At 35.9% G+C, this 21,747-nt stretch overlaps 1 protein-coding gene across 2 annotated transcripts in view; it reads left to right on the forward strand.

Annotated features, from left to right (window-relative positions):
* Positions 1-3,397: 3,397 nt before the first annotated feature.
* The window catches only part of LOC148949570 (cyanocobalamin reductase / alkylcobalamin dealkylase-like), a 28,703-nt gene continuing 10,353 nt past the window's right edge, over positions 3,398-21,747 (forward strand). Inside the window, exons 1-4 of one of the 2 annotated variants that reach the window (XM_089093020.1) lie at positions 3,398-3,482; positions 7,158-7,284; positions 11,028-11,222; positions 13,945-14,103. In XM_089093020.1, coding sequence (XP_088949146.1) covers positions 7,189-7,284; positions 11,028-11,222; positions 13,945-14,103 — 450 coding nt within the window. In that variant the 5' untranslated portion in view covers positions 3,398-3,482; positions 7,158-7,188. Of the gene's footprint in view, positions 3,487-7,157; positions 7,285-11,027; positions 11,223-13,944; positions 14,104-21,747 lie in introns of both variants that reach the window. The other variant, XM_089093021.1, reaches the window with a different exon arrangement.

The following is a 21,747-nucleotide window of genomic DNA, read 5'->3' on the forward strand; positions in this document are numbered from 1 at the left end:
TAAAAAGAATCTGCCACAGTTTTGGGTAATAATTTTATTTCTATTATCCTCTACTGCAGAAAATTAATAATATTAACGCATTTAAATCTTATAGACGTATTAATTTTACTTCAAAAGTGATACATTAAAATTATAAATTGTAGATAAAAATAATGCACATATGCTAAATCCATCATTTTATTAACACAGTTTTTTTCATGTTCTGTTTTGTCATAACTGCTAGAGCGTTTAAATGACTACATAATTAGGTCATTTGTAAAAAAAATATATTGTTTTTCTAAGAAAAACAAAAAAACAGGGTATTGTTTGGTTTTTCTGAGTTTAGTTCACCCCATTTTCATGACCGGTAACTCTCATGCTAACCCACGACACGAAGTTTCGAAATTTCATTTCGCCTGTCCATGGAACCAAATTTGTCTTCCAAAATGTTTGGGATCCCCTTGTCTAATCGACTTATCCTGATTGAAAATAGTAGAATAATTATTGCCCCTTCTTCTAAAAACGGCAAGTAAGACGTAATATTTATTGTGGCTTCCTTCTTTACTATGCATTAAAAGCTTTGAAGTTGTATACTTACGTAAATGCAATTTATTTGGAGTCCTTACCACTGATATTTGAATAAAATTTTGGTCGTTGACTTAGTACTTATACGTGAATACTTTAGTAGTTTGCTTGAACCAGCATAAGCATCAACTTTGGAAGCGCATTTTTGGATTTGCAAAAGTATTTAAAGATGCTTGCTATAACAGAACTTGTAAGCTCCCAGGAATACCAATTTATGAAATGTAGGGAGGGCAAAGAAATTTTCAGTTTTTTAACGAAAATACATTAAGTATTATTTATATAAACGTAGGGGAAATTACCACTTCGATGGGCCCCCCCCCCTCCCGAAATGGCACCCTTGTAAGTTCTATGTTTTTCAAATTGAAAATGTCGCTTAATCAAGGAGTTTTGTTTGTTTTTTAATATGTTTCACACCGTATAGTAGCAATTTCAATTTATACAGAAGGACAGGGAGTGCTTGAGAAGTTTGCTTTTAGTGAAGAGTAATTTAAACCTGAATTTCTAATAGTTTCCAAGCAACTGACAGGGTTTCCATAAAACAGGAGTTGAAACCAGTATTTCCACTTCTACGGACTTTTCCATAGATGTACGGAATTTGATGCCTGGCTAAGCACAAAAGAACGCAGCTACGCAATCTACGGAAAACCCCGATCCTATTGAAAATTTCATATTCACTTTTCTTATAACATTTAACCCGTATCACCATAAAGCTCTGCTACAAATTCTAATTCTTGAATAGACCCCAACACATCATCAGACCCAAATTTTGATACAATCTGATATGCCACGTTTTTCGTCTGTATTATCGGTACTGGTAATTATTGTTATAAGAATTTTTGGAAGAAGCCCTTACGAAAAAAGTTTTTGAGAACCGAACTGGCTAGCCAAAGAGAAAAAATTTTAATTCTTGGCGAAACTTTTACCTTGAATGCGTGAACAATTATGGTGAAAAATGCTGTCGGATTTTCATGGTCATTTGTTTGGATCGACCTTTGTGGCACCTAGTGGCTTACGGAAAATTCTGTTGAATCTAATATGCCATCACTCACTCGGACTATCTGTCTTGGCTTTTTCGTACAATTAAACCATGACATCAAGCCATGGTTTAATTCTAGAAAAAGCCAAGACAGATAGTCCGAGGGAGTTATAGGCAAAATTTGGCATAAGCCCTTTTTAGGATTGCATAAAAATGATGTCATTTCAATTGTTGATAGATAAATCTATCATTCATCCATCCATACATCATGTTGATTTTCTGCGATTAACTTAACGTTGAATGGATTATAAGCAGGAGATAGAGAAAAACTGTTTAAAGCCAGGGTTGCCGCCGGTGATATTTTTGTGATCCTTTTGGCACTTTTTTTAAAGTGGCACTTTTCGCTAAACTTGACACTATTGTGGCACTTTTTAGTAAAAGTGTTTTTTTTTCAAAGTAGCACTTTTTTACCAAAAAGAATTTTTTTCAAAAAAAAACGTAAGGAAAACTGTCAATACAGAATTGACGACGTCTCTTTTTATTTCATTTTTCCATCTCTCTGTTTTCAGATTCAGAAACGCTCTTTTGTTTTGTTTATGCTCCTTCATATTAATCATAAATCTTATGCTTCATTATCATCACATTGATCATAAATAACAGTAATTTTGGAAACCTGATGATTAATCGCCACCAAAAAAGGATTGGACGCATTTCCTCCTTTTAGCTATTTCCAGGTCACGAAGTTTTGAGTGTAATAAGTGATAATTTCCTTAAGTTTTTTGTCCCATGTACCTCACATAAGGATATCTTACAGTTTTTGCCAAATAAATGATTTGAAAAAGATAATTTCTGATCGACTATTAGTTGTATTTATCATAAAGTCATCGATAACTGCGATTTATGTTCGCGGCATTCTGTTCAGTATTTTCAAAGAAAAGTTTCAAGTACCCAAACGAACAATAATTATACAAATAGTCCGTTGTGTTGAAAAGCTAGATGAACAAGTTTCAATGTAGACGAGCATTGCTGTCCCTTTTTCCGTTTTCTCAAAAGAAAAAGGCTTGGACGGCTTTTCTTTTTTCTTTCCTTTTTCGCGGTATGAGCAAAGACAACTCAAAAAAGACTACTCAAAAGACTACAGTTTTTGCAAAGTAAATTATTTGAAAGATTTACTGATCGACTATTAGTTGTATTTATCATAAAGTCATCGATAGCTGCGATCTATGTTCGCGGCAATCTGTTCAGTTTTTTCAGAGAAAAGTTTCAAGTACCCAAACGTACTGTAATAATCCAAATAGTGCGTTGTGTTGAAAAGCTGGATGAACAACTCTCAATGTAGAGGAGTATTGCACACCATTTTTTTTGTTTTCTCAAAAGAAAAAAAGCTCGGATGGCTTTTCTTTTTTTCTTTCCTTTTCTTTCCTTTTTCGCGCTATGATCCAAGACTACTCAGAACAAAAAAGAGAAATAAGTACTCTGTGGGACGAATTCCCGTTTTATGCAGCAAGCATCATTTGCGCTTTAGCGGGTTTTAAGGGGAGGGCTGGAAATTTGACAAGAGTGGAAGTGCTGTGCAAAGCAAAGAATCAGTACCGCCTAAGTAAAATTAATATTACTTTTTTGTAGTTTATGGATGGTATTAGAGCTGATTTTTCATGTTTGAAAATTAAAAAATTTGGAAAGCTGCACGAAGGTAATCCCAAGCGGATTGACTAATATTTTCAATTTGAAAAGCTTGTTGGTAACAGCTTTTCCAAAATTTTGGAAAATGACACTTTTTAACCGAACTTGACACTATTTCGCCACCCAGAGTGGCAACGAAAAATCCTACTGAGTGGCAACTCCGTAGAAAGCGCAGTTTGCTTTGAAAACTAAGCACTCTCTTTGAGAAAAGAATCAAACCTTGTATAATTTCACGGATTAATAACCATGATACTTTATCGCAAGTATTTTAAAATTAGAGATTTGAACCTTCAAATTGGGTAAAGTTCTACGAAATCATATTATTGAGTTAGGACTAAAGTGAGTACACCATTCGATGCCTTTTTTTATGCTGATAAACGAATACAATAAGTATTTCTTTCGGAAATGAATTTCAGCCCCCCCCCCTATAACTGTCAATTCAGGGTTAGGTTTGTTAAAGCCTATATAGGGGGGGGGGGGGCTGAAATTCATTTCTGATATAAATTATAAATATATTAGTAATTAGCATAAAAAAAGGCATCAAATGGTGTATATTCACTTTAGTCCTAACTCAATAATATGATTTTGTAGAACTTTACCTCAAATTGATTTCATAATGTTGTAAGGCAATGGCCTACCCAAGACTGGGGATTACTTGAAGCAAACCCTAAAAAACTGAAGACTAGGCCTACTTCAAAAAGATCATAAATACTTTGGCTGCTTATCTCATTCCTAACAGTGCAGTGGTTGTAATGCCTGATGATAAGATGTTGATAAATTGTACATAGGGTAGTCAATATATACAAGACTCCATAACTGAAATAAGGGCAAGTGAACATACTACTTGACTCTTTTTTGTGGGCTCTTAATATAGATTAATAGGTTAATCAATTGACTCATAGGTAAATTCTACTTTAGCTACTTTTGGCTATCTTTGAAAGGGGTTTGGTTAGGAAAATGGGTAGGCCTAACAATTTACAGTTCTGCCTTATGATAAGGAGACATGTTAAGAAAATAATTCTTAATTTAAAATATGTGTAATGATCCTAGTTAACATCATATCCAAGAGGAGAACCTTTATCCTCAAATCTTTCCTCCTTTTTCCTTCTTTTTCCAACTGAAAAGAAATAAAATTATGGAAAATGTTATGTTATTCATATTATTGACTTACAAATAAAGTAAATGTACCACTCAATGTCTTTTTTTATGCTCTTTCCAAATATAATAAGCTAATCATCTTTGTTGTAAATGAATTTTAACCCCACCCCTATATATACCAATTCAGGGTATATATTTGCACATTAGGGGGGGGGGTGGTGTTTAATTTTATTTCCAATATAAATGAGAGGTAAGTTTAAACTTTCCCCCACCCCCCCAATGTGCACATATATACCCTTAATTGGTATATATATGGGTGTGGGGGGCATGGGCATAGGGCGGGGGGCAGCTGCCCCCCTGGACCTTCAAATTTACATTAGATATATCTGAAAAAGCAGATGGTTAGAAAAGCAGTTGATAAAAGGGCCTCCACCAGACTATCAACTGCCCCCCCCCAGACAATATACTACCTATGCCCATGGCGGGGCATCTTTTGAAATTTTTGCTATAATTTTTTTTTATAGATGGGGTTCATCCCATTTGTTGTTAGTTCCATTTTTTTTAAATGATAGAAAAGGCAGTAGTGAAAATACAAAATATTGCAACAAACATACATATACATACAGAATTTTTCTAAGAAATTCATGAATTTCTTAAAACCTATATATTAACAAAGTATATACCCCCACACTCCTGGTAAGCTAAATGGTAAGCCCAGCTGTTCTCTAATTCCCTTCCATCACTTTTCCATTTCTTATACAGAACAGGTTCCTAGGAGAGGGATACCTTTCTTTAGGATGAAAGTATCTTACCAATGAATACCAAGAGCTAAAAAAAAGCTATCATATTTTATCAAGGAAGACAATCAAATATTAGGAGAGTACTCATTTGAATGGAAATTAAAAGCTCTAGTACCCTTATTAAATCACCAAAAAGATTGGAGGGAAACTATGCCCCCTCCCACTCCCCCTTTTTTCTCTGAATTGCCCAATCAAAATTTTGAAGTAGCCATTTTGTTCAGCATAGTTGAAAGGCCAAATAACTATGCCTTTGGAGATATCATGACCCCACAGCCCCTGGGGAAAGGTCTAAGTTGCAAAATTTGCCCATTGTTTACATATAGTATTTTTTATTGGGAGGTATGTCTTGCTTTCTCTTTCCCAACTCAATTTTGGATGAAAGTATCTTACCAATGAATACCAGGAGCTAAAAAAAAAGCTATCATATTTTATCAAGGAACACAATCAAATATTGGGAGAGTACTCATTTGAATGGAAATTAAAAGCTCTAGTACCCTTATTAAATCACCAAAAAGATTGGAGGGCAACAATGCCCCCTCCCACTCCCCCTTTTTTCTCTGAATTGCCCAATCAAAACTTTGAAGTAGCTATTTTGTTCAGCATAGTTGGAAGGCCAAACAACTATGCCTTTGGAGATATCATGACCACACAGCCCCTGGGGAAAGGTCTCTAAGTTACAAAATTTGCCCATTGTTTACATATAGTATTTTTTATTGGGAGGTATGTCTTGCTTTCTCTTTCCCAACTCAATTTTGGAGATGTTAATGGCAATTGTCCAGGGTAAGTTCTCACCAGGATTGAATCATCTAGAGAATAAATCCATGGGAAGGGTGGATTTTTCTGCAGAGGTGTAGCCAGATTTCCTGGCATCATAGGCAGTACAATAGAGCTGCCTGAGTAAACAACAAAGTTGGTGCAATGTATTATTTATTTATTATTGTTTTTATTTCAGACCAGGTCACTTTATATCAAAGGAGTTGTCATAAAAACTTCAACTTTAAAGATTCAAGGAGGGCAGATACCCCCCCCCCCACACCTTGCATTTTCCCAAAATGCATCTGATAGAAGTTTTGAGATAGCCATTTTATTCAATATAGCCCAAATATCATATAAAAACCTTTTGGGATTGAAAGAAAAAAAAACCAAGAGCCTGAATTCAAGGGTTACAATTTATGCCCTAGGGGCATTTAAGATTTTATGGAAGGGATGGTTGTATAGCATTAGAGGAGGCCTATTTGGTCAACCTTTGAAATTTTTAGCTCTTCTTTAAGAGTTAAAAGTGATGGAGGGCAACTGCCCCCCCCCCCCCTAACTACCCCTCTTTTCACCAAACGAATCTGATTGAAATTGTGAGATAGTGAATATGTTCATAATAGTCCAAAGAACTTATAACAATGCTTCTAGTGTTGACAAAACCCCCAGTGCCCTGGGGATATAATTGTAAGTCATGCCCTGGGGGTTAATAATGTGTTTGTGGAATGGGTGGTTGTAAAAACTTCAGATGTTGCTCATTTGATTTGAAATTAAAATTTATAGTGTACTTTTTAAGAGTCAAAAGTTATTTGACAGCAACCAGCCCCCTCCCCCCCCCCCCCACACCATCATTTCCCCAAAGACATCCAATCAAAATTTGGAGATAGCAGTTAGCATAAAGAGCAAGGTGTTGAGGAGGAGCAACCCCCCTCATATACGTAATAATTTCTGGTTGTTTTAAGTTTTAATGTTGTTTCTTACTTTCAGTTGAAAAAAGTTGTTTTTTTTCATTTAATGTAAAAACAAAATCAGTTTTTTATAAGCTATAGCCAAGGGCCATATTTTTTGCATTTTTTTTTTTAGCTTGCTTTAATTGTATAAGTTTGTATTTCATTACATTACCCAAAAAAAAAGTTCTGTGTCTGTTCTGGTCAATATATAGTTGTTGCATAGAAAATCTCAATTTCCTGCTCCTTATATAGCTGATGAAAAATTATTTCACTTGTGCTTGAGAATATATAGATTCTAAATATGTTTCCTAATTATTGTTTTATTTATTTTAGGTTGATTATCCTTTGGTTTTAAATTACGAATATGTCTTCAACAGAATGTGTAAATAATATTGAAAAGATTAAGATGGTGCTGGAAGAAGATTACTATGCTTCTGGGTTAAATTACTATTTTTTAAAGGTATACATCAGAAAAATCACTATATTCAAAACTGATTGCCATATTGACAAAATGATTTGAAGCATGCATGATTTTTCATATTATATTTTTTTCTGTGAAAGATTTTGCTTGTCTTATTTATTTAGTGATGTGGTATTCATGTGCATTCAGTTACTTGCAGGGCTAAGCCTTTGAGGGGAAGGGCTGGTAATTTCTCATGCATATAGACAATTGGCTTACCATCTTTTCACCTACAAGGGATGATGCAGGATAATGAAAAACAAGGATATAAACCACTTATATACTATTCAAATTTCCATTTTGTTAATACCAAGATCCAACTAAAACTGATTTTTGGAGCTGGTCATTCCTAAATCCATTAGGGATTACACCTTTTCCCTAAGCTTTTCTTGAACTCAATTAAATTCCCCAGTCACAACAGATGCACCATCATAACCTTGGGCAACACACAACACCAAATCTATGCTAAGATCTCCTTAATTTTCACAATTTGAGGTGGATAAGCTTTTTGCATGTGACATCAGCCAATTTGGTTGCTGCACTATTTTTCCATTTGATATATATCTGAGTAGGATCCCTAGTTGTCCTTTTCTAGAAATGTCTTTTGTCTTGTTGACAATTCGAATGCCTGAAATCAATTCATAATGGAGGTTTAGCAAGCATCCACAGTCATAGCTAGAAAAAACCAATGAAGGACCAATGAAAGACCTCAATGAAGGCTAATCAATTGGTGTATATTCCCAAAATTCTTAATGACTTGCATCCCCAAGATTATGGTTGGAAATCATGGTTGTTGTTGGTTTCAAGACCTAGCTAAACAACAAAATGCTTACTAGTTTCATTTAACACTGGTTCCAGTAGTTATGTGAGTCTCATTATAGTGAGACCTTATTGGTAAATAACAATTTAGTTTTGATAAAAAAAAAATTCTAATGTAAGATTTCTGCTAAGGAAGACTGCTTTTGTAAATTAGAACTCATCTTGAGAAAAAAAAACAACATAAAAAGGTAAGGCCACCTGTTGGCTTTACTCTAGCATGTACCTTATTGGCCCAAAAGGACAATTACAAGCAAATGCCTATTTGTTTTATAATTTATGTGCAGCTAATATACCATATTTGCTACTTGTATGATATACCCCCTACCCAATCTTCTTCTAATATGTTTCTCTGATGCTCAATCCTAATGAAACATACCAATGTAAGATAAAAATATAATACCTTAGAAACAAATGTGGGCTATATATTTGCACATTAGGGGAGGAGGGTAAAATATAGCGGGTCTGCATACCTAATGCGTTTGGTATAATTATTCTGCATATTGTATAGTAAGAATTACTTTCTAATTTCACATTGTCCAAACACTTTACCCCCCCCCCCCTCCCTGTTATGCGCGAATTTATAGCCCAAATTATATATTTTCCATTTATTCTGTCACTTTTCTTTGTCTTGTCTCACTGTAAGCTGAAAGAAACTTACGAACAAAAAATTGGTTCTATAATGCGTCAATGAATGAACAACTTGAGCAGTAGGGGGTTTGTCATACAAGTACCCCATGTTTTATATATTTCTATTATTGATTTACTTACTAACCATAAAAAAAAATCAGACATAAAGGCAAGATATTTGGAAAAACAGAGGTTTTTTCCCTTCTGCAAACACAAGATTTGAAGTCCCCTCCCCCCCCCCCTCCAAGAAAAAATACTGAAAGTTTTATCTCAATCCCTAAGCTCTGAGGCAAAACAGGATAGACTTACCAAACTCCAAATAAAGTTCTTTGCCTTTTATTCTCCTGGCTTTGAGGATAAAAAATGCATGCCCTCTTGTGAGCATGCAAAACCTGCTGATTCTGATTCTCAAGATAGGAAGAATCCCCAGGAGTACCAGATTGATGTACCCCATAAGCATGGAAATGGAAACAGAATTTATTCCCATTGAAAAATGGTTAGTCTTTGCAGGGTTAAAAGTTATGGCAGCATAAGATAAAAGAGAAGTTGGCACTCTAGACGATTATCGATTTTTGCAGAAAAGAAGCTAAAAATTAAGAGCAGAATTATGTTTTTTTTTTCACTGATTTGTCTTTCATTCCAAAATGATTGACTCCCTGTCTTCATCACTCAACGTCATTATTATGATCAGCATAAACACATTGTCATAATATATATTAAAATAATTTTGCTTATGCTAAGTGTTAGTTGTTGCAGCACAGTGGCAATGGTACTCTCCTTGCTATTGCAAGAATTTGAGATAACTAGCATAACCAAAGATTTGCCAAGCCTTTTGTTTGAGCTATGACCCCAACACTGCCACATTTCTTGTTATCAAATAAAGAAAGGATTGTTATCTGCTGACTTCTATTAAATACTACTGACAACACAACGTCAATCTTTAGAAGTCAATTGATTGGATTCCCTACATTCCCCTTATTACTGCACAAATATTTCTTTCTTAGTTAGACGCCTTTCTCCTGAAACAAACCAGACCCCTTTGGAATATAGGATTGAATACATAACTCCTGTCAGTGTAGTTGGGTACCCCCTCCTACTACGAGACCAGTGCCATCCCTTACTCCCAGAAAAAATGAAATACAGTGGCCCAAAAATGCATTAATTAAGAATAATATCCATGAAAGTAGTAAATTATTCTGAATTAAAAATTTTTGCTTTTTCTTCTTCTTTTTCTTTTTCTTCTTCTTCTATTTAAACAGCAGGCGGGCTTTTCAGTGATACTATTTAGCCCTTTTCCTTTTGCTTCACTCTGTGGGCTACAGAGCTACTGGCTTGATTGCCTCTTATTTATTAGATATTTTCAGATATCTTTCGGTAGATCTTTTGACTCTAGGAGTTCAAATATAAGATGATAGATGTCGATTTCTATGCTCTGTGTGCAGGTATAATTGGCTAGGCTCTTGGCTGATAGTGAGATTTTGTGGTGTTTGAAGCATTTTAACAGTTTACAAAGCGAAGTATTTTGTGCAGACGTCAGCATATTACATTCAAATAGGTAGTGGTCAATTGTTTCATTATTCTTATTACAATGCCTGCAAAGAGGGGACAGGGACAGGGGAACTGAACCACTTGAATTAGGAGACTGGAATGAGAATGCAAGAAAATTTATTCCATTGGTTCCAGAACAAATTCTATGATAAATTTTAAAAAAATCCTCATTGGGAAAGGGGGAAAGAGTAGGATTATTCTTATTAAAATTAGTATCTGATAGTCTCCATCGGTAAATATCTCTAATGGGGATTGGTCTTCCTCTTGGCTGGTCAATATTTATAGCATTTTTCGCTATTTCATCAACTTGATGGTTACCACTTATACCAGAGTGGCTAGGAATATACTGCAGGTAATTTCTTATGCCACTTGAAGCCAAATTATCTATAATACTAAGACAATGTTAAGTGTCAATGTCCAACTTATACTGAGGAGCTGAGGCCAGCACCTCAAGGCTTGAAAAAGTGTCGGAATATACAATAATATTATTTGAATTAGCAATCAAAAGTTGGTTGTCCATAAGGTGTTTTAATGCCATGATTATGGCATTTAACTCAGCAGACATTATAGATACATTATTATATAATCTCTCACCCATTGCAGTTTTCAGGTGAGGAAGGAAACCACCACTTGCTACCTTCTCATTCATTTTTTCTTCCTTGCAAGAAGAAGATATTTCTTCTTCTTCCTTGCAATAGTCTAGAAATTTCAAAGGAATTTGCTTTAATATTTAAAAGATGTATTTACAGGTTGGTTGGTATAATGAAAAAGTTACAAAGCCTTTTCGTTTGAACTATGACCCCAACGCTGCTGCATTTGTAGTCATCAGTTCTCCAGAAATGTTTGAAAAAACATTCATTCCTTACCTTCTCAAACGGAATTGCATTGGTGAAGGCGATCCGCTAGATGAATCTTTAGCAAATCATTTGAAATCTTTGGAACATGTAAGTATATTTGATTGTTCTTCCATCAATAAAATAGGAAATGCCTTCTTTCTTCTCTGAGCAAGATAAATGAGCACAGTAATCGGTGTGCTGATCACGGAAATAGGAAAGAGTTCATTTTAAATTAATTGAATAGAATTTAACCAAAGAATTCAGTTATCTTAAATAATATTAGTTATGTGGACTTGGCAGAAGAGTTTAAAAGTATGAATGAAGCAATGAAAACAAGAAGAATAAGAAACAGAGGATGAAGTATGGCTTGTTTCCCATGACTGTGGAATGGGAAAACCAAAAAGGAAATGCAAGTATTTTGGTTTGATGTGAGACAATCATCGTCAGTGTTATAACATTAGAGGGTTTTTCGAGAGGGGGAAGGGGAAGAGACTTATGAATTAGTTGTAGAGGGTCTGTTTTCCATTTCTGGGGATGAAGGACCAAGTAGGAAAAAAATAATAAATAATTTCAGTTCTTATCCCATCTAGGATGTCAGGAAGATGAGGGAAACGACCCTAAAAGCTCTCTCAGTGCGAAGTAAAACATTGTTAAAATATCTTGAAATAAAAGATATTCAAGCTTGGAGTCTAGCCTTCACTTTTACAAAGCAAAAACCAGACTTGAAAAATAATCCACTTTTCTTCATTATAATACCTTCATCTGTATGATAAAAAGGCAGTGTTGTCCTAAATAACTTTTAAGTTAAAAGTACACCACAATAGCCATAACAAACAGCTCGTTGTGGCTGCTATCTTTTTTTACCATATTAGTAAGTTAAATATGTAATTAAAAGGTGCTCTTTCTTAGGACTAATCCTGCTGGGAGACCATTCAATATTATAACTGACTAATGGATGAAGCTGGTTGCTAAACATTCATGCACACAGTCTTTCTAGTGAAGGTGATAGGTGTGAGTGAGGTTGTGACAAGTTGCTTCCGTCACTAAAAATTCTGGCAAAGATTATCTGGAATAAATCTTCTGTGAGGGAACATAAATTATATACCTGTTGCAATAGTATAATAGGTTATAGGTGACCTTCTGAGGATTAGTTCTACCGGGAGACTGCCCCACATTTCAGCTTTATAAAGCGTGCATTCTGATAGTCATACACACAATCAGTTCAATGAAGTTGACAGGTTTTAGCGATATTGGGCAAGCTAATATCATCACTCAAAATTCTTACAGAGATTATCCTGGAAATTTGCCGTGAGAGAGGATTAATAATATACTTAGGGCAATGATATAACAGGTAAAAAAAAACTTAATAAAAACCGTTAAGCTCTAGGATAGTCTGGGATAATGTAGGATAATCCAGGACAATCTAGGTTTAAGTCCAATTTAATTATGGGTACTCGGATATCACATTGCCAATAAAAGGCCTTTTCGATTGAACATACAAATCGTAAATTCATAATCTGATTTCCAAATATGCTGTTCCACTGGTAATCTTAATCTTGACTATTCTGGTAATCGAGATTGTGAGTTCATAATCTTAATTGTAAATTGACAACATTGGCTGAAAGAAAAACTGTGGTTTTGGATTTTGCTCAAACTTATTTGTTCGCTGATAAACTTGAACCCTGTTTCAAGAAGTTGGTTTCTTGGTGCAAAAGACCAAAAAGAAGCGTCTTCTTTTTTGGTGATTTTCGACTGGCTTCTATTTCGGATCAGTGTCAAATTATTATTTTCTCTGGTCAGCATAATTGCGTTTTGAATAAACCAAAGCTTCCTGTTTGTGTCTAGTGCAACTGTACTTTGGCTTTGTATTGTAGTTAGGTATTCCAAAGAGTCTTTTTTGGATTTCCAAGTAGACCAGGGAATTTTGCTTTAAATCACCAGCTGAATTCGCACACCGTTGTTATTTGACCCCCTTTTGCTTGACAAAAATTTGCTGTAACCAGTCCGAAATTATCTATAGAGCAAACTACACTCTAATGAAAACGTTTTGAGTATGACTGTAAAGTGAAAAGACTGCAAATTACCTAAAGCAAAAATGGCCAGGGGACATTGCTAAAGAAATGTATATATTCCAGAGGACATGCACTTCGGGAGATACCAGGCGTACCAGAAGAGAAAATATATAAGTAGGTTATATGTAGCCTAAAGGCTACCAGACATAAGCCAAAAGGGTATTTGCAAAATGTATAGGGTGCAAAAAGAAGGCACGCTATGTATACATACTATGTATACTGTGTGTATACACTATGCATGCTATATACATAAGGAAATATATAAGTATCTCTAGCTCAAAGACAACCACACATAAGTTCATATGTTATGTAAAAATATTTAGTGTGCAAAAGGAAGACATACGGTACTATGCATATTAGAAAATATATCAGTAATTCTAGCTCAATGACTACCAAACATAAATTAAATATGCTATGTGCAAAATGTTTAGTGCTGCAAAAGGAAGCCACGCTATGTGTATATACTTTATTATTTATGCATATTTTTTCTATATAGTTCTATAAGTTATTTTGTATTAAAGGCTTGGAATTATATAATGAATTGTTTAAATTACATAAGACATTAAGTATTTCCAGCAAAGCCTTAAAAGTTACATAAAGATACATTCCTTGGACTCTGACACTATATGTTTGATAGTATGATCCCTCCCCCCCCCCAAAAAAAAAAAAACAACGAAAAAATAGCTTTTGTTTGGATCATGTTCAAGGAACAGCAATTTGAGCCTGATAATTTCTCTTTATTTTCTTGATTGCCATAGAAATTAGATGGCTACCACCTTGAAATCCTTCAAGATTACCAGATGCAAGGCAACACAAGAAAGCCGAGGATTCTCGTTCAGACTGCCGGTCATGTCTCTGGTGCTGTCTATTTTTATCAAAGAAAAGATTTGGCTGTAGATCCTTGGCCTGTTGATAAGGTAACAAAATCTTCTTGACTTTTAGCTTACTATCCAGTCATAATACCATTGCTTATCAAGAAAAGCAGTGATTTTCTAAGAATCGAAATTGAGAAAAATGTCCTGGTACTCAAAATGATTCAATCAATCAATTTATTAACACTAAAAAAAACTATTACAAACGTAAAGCGGTTACTAAGCCCAATAAGCTTTGCTTGTAATGGGCCGCACAAAACAAAATAAAAGACTTTTATAAAACACATGCAATAGAAAAACACTGGAACAAGACAAGGGCATTTAACAGATAGGAGATTTAGAAGCAGATTTAACATATAACTGAAAATGATTTTAAAAGAACAAAAGAGAGATATATAAATTAGGGTAGAAAAAAAAAGAAAAAAAATGATTACTAAGCTGGAAAGACCTGACGAGAAACTGCCTTTGCAGAAAGACATAGAGGGACATCAGGCGGGATGAAGCTCCATAGTAGAATTGATTGATGAACAGGAGACCTCTGAGCTGCTATTGATAATCGTTTAGGTAAAATAAATGTGCGAGAAGAACTACGTAAAGAAGAAGAGTACCTACCTGAGCCTGTCCGTAAGAAAAAATGCTGCAGAGAGGGTGGAAGTGTACCTAGAAAAGCAGAATGCGCTAAATAAAGATTACCTTTAACCACAATACGATCCAGTGGAGCTATTACAGTATCATTATAAAGATCAGAGGAAGGGTAAAGCTGAGGGAGAAGAAAAGTAACTTTCACTGTCCTATTTTGGGCTCTTTGAAGTGAGCAGAGAAGAGATTTGTTAGTACTACCCCAGACAGAGCAGCAATAAGAAAGGTAAGGAAAAATAACAGCATAATAAAGAGAAAGCATAACATCTGGAGGAAGAAATGAGTTAAACCAGTGCAACATTGAAGACTGGTGGAGGATAAGGGAAGGGGTGTGAGTTAAATGTGGTTTAAAAGAAAGAAAACAGTCAATATACACACCAAGAAATTTCACCATAGTAGCTTGTGGTATAATATAGTTCCCATAAGTCAGGATGATTGGCTGCTGTACGTCTCTCATATGATAAGGAATCGTTAAATGTACAATGGCACTCTTTCGGCTGTTGAGAGCCATGCCATTTGGCCAGCACCAATCCTTTACTTCATCAAGAAGAACTTGAGCTACGGAAGATGGCAGATGACAGGGGGGGCAGCATCGTAACTAGAGAACTCATTGCTCTCCCCCAATGAATATTTAGAAAACCAAAAGTGAAACTAAGCTATAATAGGAAACGGTACATATGTTAGGAAGTCTTTTAATTCTTTTAAAATAGACTCTTAAGTTCATTTTATGAATAAAAGAATTAATGTCTGGCACAAACACATAAATTCATTTGGGGAGGCCGGAGAAAAAATTTGTCGAAACACAAGTAGGCCACAAGATTTTCTTTTCCATCAAGTTTTAATTTTTCTGGCAGCCCTCCTTGTAATGACAAGGATAGTGAGATCTCCCGCCACAGCTGGATCTGTGATGGATCCCTGAAAGACGAAACTAGGACAATTAAACCACTCTTGCTTTCCACCAAGCTTGGTTGATGTTCAACAACCTGTTCCTGTAAATTTCCAGAATTAAAGAATTTAGTGATACACTCACTTCTTTGGAGGTTCGCTTACCGTCAAGACACCAAAAAGACCAACACTCGTGCTTGCTTCCCACCAAGTTTAGTTGGAATGTGACGCTCGCTTCCGGTAGACGTGCTGATTACAAGAATTTAGGGACCCTTGTCCTGCCACCATAGAGGTAGAAGAGTCAGTGCTCCCAAAGAGGCACGACTCGGACTTTGTTCTTCCTTTTCCCTCCCAGAGGTCTGGTTGATCCCTGGCTTCGAAAAGACAGAAGTATCTCATCAACTTTTAATTCTGACTAATTTTAGTTAAGATCCGTTCTGGTTATCGTTCTGAAACCCTTCTGATTATTGTTCTGATGAAACATTTTTAGGGGAACCCTTGCTCTGCCTCGTAGATTCTGGACCGGTTTTCAATATCCAAAACGCATAATTGGGGCGTTGGCTTTTACTTCCCACCTAATTTTCTTAAAATCCGACCACTCCATCTAGTAATTGTCCATAGAGATCTACTAGCATCACATAGGTTGAATCAGGCACAAATTCCCAAAGGGGACAATTAAGATACTTAATCATGCTTCCGACCAGGTTTAACTGAGGCATGACGACCTTTCTCCTTCCGTGCTTCTGATGACGAAAATTTACGTGCCCCTTCCCCGTATATGTCAGATTGGCTTCTCATCAAACAGTTCGAGGTAACGAACTGTAAGTAAGGAGCGACCTGGTTCAATACTGACCGAAACTCTAAAAAACGGAATTTTTATACCCGTAGATACATCAAAAGAATCGAATTATTATTCTGATTTCAAATATATAAATTTCATTAAGTTTAATTTTACCCATCAAAGGCTACGAGCCTGAGAAAATTTGTTTGGTTTTTTGAAAAAAGGGGGGAAACACCTCTAAAAGTCATAGAATCTAAATACAAATCACACCATCAGATTCAGCGTATCAGACAACCCTATTGTAAAGGTTTCAAGCTCCTATCTGCAAAAATACGCAATTTTGTATTTTTTGCCAGAAGAAAGATCACGGATCCGTGTATATTTGTTTGTTTGTTTTTTTTTTGTTATTCCCAGGGTTGATCGTATCGACCCATAGGTCCTAGAACATCGTGAGAGGGCTCATTCGAACGGAAACTAAAAAGCTCTAGCGTCCTTTTTGAGTGACCAAAGAGATTGGAGGGCAACTAGGCCCCCTCACCCGCCTCTTTTTTCCCAAAATCGTCCGATCAAAATTTTAAGATAGTCATTTTGTTCATCATAGTTGAAAGGCCCAATAATTATGACTTTGCGTATAACATGACCCCCCCCCCCCCAAAACCCCAGGGGCAAGGTCTTTAAATTATAAAATTTTCCCATTGTTTGCGCATAGTATTTGTTATCGGTAAGTATGCATAAATTTTCGGGTGGGGGTGAGGACGAATTTTCTGCTGGGGGTTTTTCCATGGGGAGGAAAGTTTCCAGGGAGTGAACTTGCCAGAATTCCTATACAAAGTTATTTTTATATGTCTTGCTTTCTCTTTTCCGTCTCAATTTTACACGTGGGATTGTTAAGGGTAATTGTCCGATGTAAATTTTAACCGAGATTGAATTGTCTAGAAGATATTTTCGTGGGAAAGGGGATTTCTTCGTGGAGGTGGGGCCAGATTTCCTGGCATTGTTTAAAAAACGATCGGAAATTAAATATATAAAAAAATTATTTTTTTCAGCTGAAAGTAAGAAGCAACACTAAAACTTTAAACGAACAGAAATTATTCTGTATATGAATGGGGCTGCCCCTCCTCAACAAATCGCTCTTAACGCTTAAGTTTGAATTTTGTCCCAATACTTTAAAGATGATTCCTGAAACACAACGGTCGTTTAATTAGAACAATAAGCTTTCGAAAAGTACTAAAAAACTGTAGCGTAAAGAGCGAGGTGTTGAGGAGTGGGCAGCCTCCTTCATATACGTAATAATTTCCGTTCGTTTTAAGTTTTAGTGTTTCTCCTTACTTTCAGTTGAAAAAACTTGTTATTTTTTCATTTAATTCCCTAAAAGCATGACTATTTTATGTGGATTTCTTCCAATAATCATTGGCCCCGAAAAGGAACAGCTAGGACATTTACACTTACTTTCGTCCAAGTTTTGTTGAAATGTGATAACTCCTCCTTTTAGAATTTAAGAGTGCCTCCCATTTCTTTCTCCTGCAAGGGTTGGAATGGATTTTGATCTCAATTAATTAAAAAAAACTTTTCCCACAAAATAAGTTTTTCAAAGAAAAGTAAAGAACTTTATTAAACCAAAAATGAGCAAAAATAAAATCTAATAATCTTCCAAATGTAAGACTGCCACAAATCAGCATTGACAAATAAATGAAACCCAAAACGAACAGAAATTACAATAAATAACCGATTCAAACTCAAAACGAGCAGAAATTAACATGAATAGGGCTCAAATACCCTATGCCTTCCCAAGGCCAGAACATAATTTGCACTTTACTGAAAAAATGTAAATATTTTTACTTTTATAATTTTGATAAATCAAATAATATTAACATTGTGATTAATAAATATCAGTATATGTATAATAAACTGACAATGCACATTCATTTGTATTTTTTTCAGTAAAGTGCAAATTGTGTTCTGCCCTTGGGAAGGCATAGGGGTTTTGAGCCCTACTCATGTTAATTTCTGCTCGTTTTGAGTTTGACTTGGTTATTTATTGTAATTTCTGTTCGTTTTGGGTTTCATTTATTTATCGATGCTGATTTGTGGTAGCCTCACGCTTGGTAGATTATTTGATTTTATTTCTGTTCGTTGTTGGTTTAATGTTGTTCTTTACTTTTTTTTGTAAAGCTTATTTTGTGTAAAAAGTTTCTTTGATTAGTTCATGTTCGTTTTATATTGACATAGTCTTTACAAGGAGAAACAAAATAATAACTTAAATATTTTCGTTTTTTTAAGACTTTATAGTTTGGCCTGCTATTTGTAAGCTGGAGAAAATTTTTCAGAAATTTTTAACAACATACACCCTTTTAAAAATCTGGACACGAATAGTAGTGTTTAATTTAGTTTCATACCTCCTCTAGTTGACCTGAACTAGAAAACTTGATACCATTCTTAAAAAAGATCTGTTTACTTTTTTTTATAGCTTGGATACACTTACGCTATTTTGATCTGGCTAAATTTTAAGAGCAGAAGTAGCCCCAAAAGTTTGATTATAATGCCCTCAGTCGTTCTTGGGATACTGCTGAGATGGCTTATTGGGAATTAACATTAACACAGTGCATTTTGACTTAATCTTAAGGCAACATTTAGTTTTTAAACATTATGGACCAATAGGTAGGTGGGCTCGGGTGGGGCAGTAGTTGCCCTCCACTACCTGTAAGCTATTATAAGGGCACCAATTCTTTGTGCTTTCGATCAAATGCGCTTTTCGAAGTTTCTGCAACAACTCCTTTGATACGAAGTACCCTGGTCTAAATAAAAAAAAAAAAAAAAAAAAAAAAAAAAAAAAAAAACGTTGCACCCACATCGATCTTTACTATAAAAACGTCAAGCCTTCCAATCACTTTTGACTATTACAAAGGGCACTAGCTCTTTTAATTTCCAATCGAATGAGCCCTTTTTGAGTTTCTACGACAGCGCTTTCTATAAATACCTTGTATGCCCCCAGGGTATAAATAACAACCCTTGCCCTGAGGGCTGTGAGGGGGTTGTTATGCTCAAAGACCTAATTTCTAGAACTTTCAACTAAGTTGAAAAAAAGGGCTAACTCAAGATTTTGATTGGATGTTTTTGGGGAAATGGTGGGCGTGAGAGGGGCGTTAGTTGCTCTCCAGTCACTTCCGACTATTAAGAAGGGCACTAGCCCTTTCAATTTCCAATCGAACATGGCCTTTTTGGAGTTTCTACGACAACACTTTCTATAAAAACCTTATATACCACCAGGGCATAACTTACAACCCTTGCCCTCAGGGCTGTGAGGGGGTTGTCATCCTCAAAGACCTAATTTCCAGAACTTTCAACTACATTGAACAAAATGGCTATCTCGAAATTTTTGATGGATGTGTTTGGGGAAATGTTGGGCGTAAGAGGGGGGTTTGTTGCCCTCCAATCACTTTCGACTTTAAAAAGGGCGCTAATTCTTTCAATTTCCAACTGAATGAGCCCTTTTTGAAGTTTCCACGACAACGCTTTCTATAAAAACCTTATATTTCCCTAGAAAACAACTTACAACCCTTGCCCTAAGGGCTATGGGGGGAGTGTCATACTAAAAGATACAATTTCTGGACCTTTCAACTACGTTGAAAAAAATAGCTATCTCAAAATTTTGATTGGGTGTGTTTGAATGAGCCCCTTTTGAAGTTTCTACGACAACGCTAACTGTTAAAACCTTATATGCCCCCAGGGCATAACTTATAACCTTTGCCCCGAGGGCTCTGGGGGGTTTGTCATCCTCAAATCAATAATTGTCAGAACTTTCAACTACGTTGAACAAAGTGGTTATCTCTAAACTTTGATTGAATGTGTTTGGGGAAATGGTGGGAATGAGAGGGGGGTCAGTAGCTCTCCATTCACTTTTGCCTATTAAAAAGGGCACTGGCCCTTTCAATTTCCAATCAAATGAGCCGTTTTTGAAGTTTCTACTACAAAAATTTCTGTAAAAACCTTATATGCCCTGCCCTAACTCTGAGGGGGTTATCATCCTCAAACACCTAATTTCAAGACCTTTCAACTACGCTGAACAAAATGGTATCTAAAAATTTCCATTGGATGTGTCTGGGAAAATAGTGGGCGTGAGAGGGGGATTAGTTACACTTCAATCACTATCGACAGTTAAGAAAGTCACTAGCCCTTTCAATTTCCAATTGAATGAGCCCTTTTTGAAGTTTCTACAACATCGCTTTCTATAAAAACCTTATATGCCCCCACGGCATAACTTACAACCCTTGCCCTGAGGGCTGTGGGGAGGGGGGATGTCAACCTCAAAGACCTAATTTCCAAAACTTTCAACTACGTTGAACAAAATGGCTATCTAAAAAGTTTCATTGGATGTGTTTGGGGAAAAGGTGGGCGTGAGAGTTGGGTTAGTTGCCCTCAAATCACTTTCGACTGTTAAAAAGGGCACTAGCCCTTTCAACTTCCAATCGAATGAGCCCTTGTTCAAGTTTGTATGACAAAGCTTTCACTAAAAATCTTATATGCCCCAAGGGCATAACTTATAACCCTTGCCCTTAGGGATTCGGAGGAGTGTCCTGCTCAAAGATATAATGTCCGGACCTTTCAATTACGTTGAACAAAATGGCTATCTTAAAATTTTGATTGGATGTGTTCGGGGAAAAGGTGCGCGTGAGAGGTGGGTTAGTTGCCCTCCAATCACTTTCGACTATTATAAAGGGCGCTACGCCTTTAAATTTCTAATCGAATGAGCCCTTTTTGAAGTGTCTACGACAAAGCCTTCTATGCAAACCTTATATGCCCCCAGCGCATAACTTACAACCCTTGTCCTGAGGGCTGTGGGGGGGTGTCCTCCTCAAAAATATAATTTCTATCTGGAAATCAACTACGCTGAACAAAATGGCTATCTCAAAATTTTGATTGGATGTGTTTTGGGGAAATGGTGGACCTGGAAGGGGCGTTAGTCGCCTTCCAATCACTTTTGGCTATTAAAAAGGCCAAAGCCACTCCAATTTTCAATCGAATGAGCCCTTTTTGAAGTTTCTGCGACAACTCCTTCGATATGAAGTGCCCTGGTCTAAGACCAAGAAACCAAAAAAAAAAAAAATAATACATTGTGCCAACATCGTTCTTTACTTAAGCAGCGCTTTTGCGCTGCCTGTGAAAGCATGAGTAGTACATTAACTCTTACTTCCGACCAGGTTTCGTGAAGATCCGACAACCCTTTCTAGTTAAAGTCCTTATGACAAGATTTATAGAACTCCCCCACATACGTATGATCAGATTTCAATTAAAAAGAAAATAAAAAAAAACTGTTTTACTGACTATTATTTCTCATCAGGTTTGTTTGAGATCCGGCCAACCGTTTTGGTTAATCTTGAGGCGAC

Source organism: Artemia sp. Qi Xiang Cuo, chromosome 8 (genome assembly GCF_049724085.1).
Source record: "Artemia sp. Qi Xiang Cuo chromosome 8, ASM4972408v1, whole genome shotgun sequence".
Taxonomy (NCBI): domain Eukaryota; kingdom Metazoa; phylum Arthropoda; class Branchiopoda; order Anostraca; family Artemiidae; genus Artemia; species Artemia sp. Qi Xiang Cuo.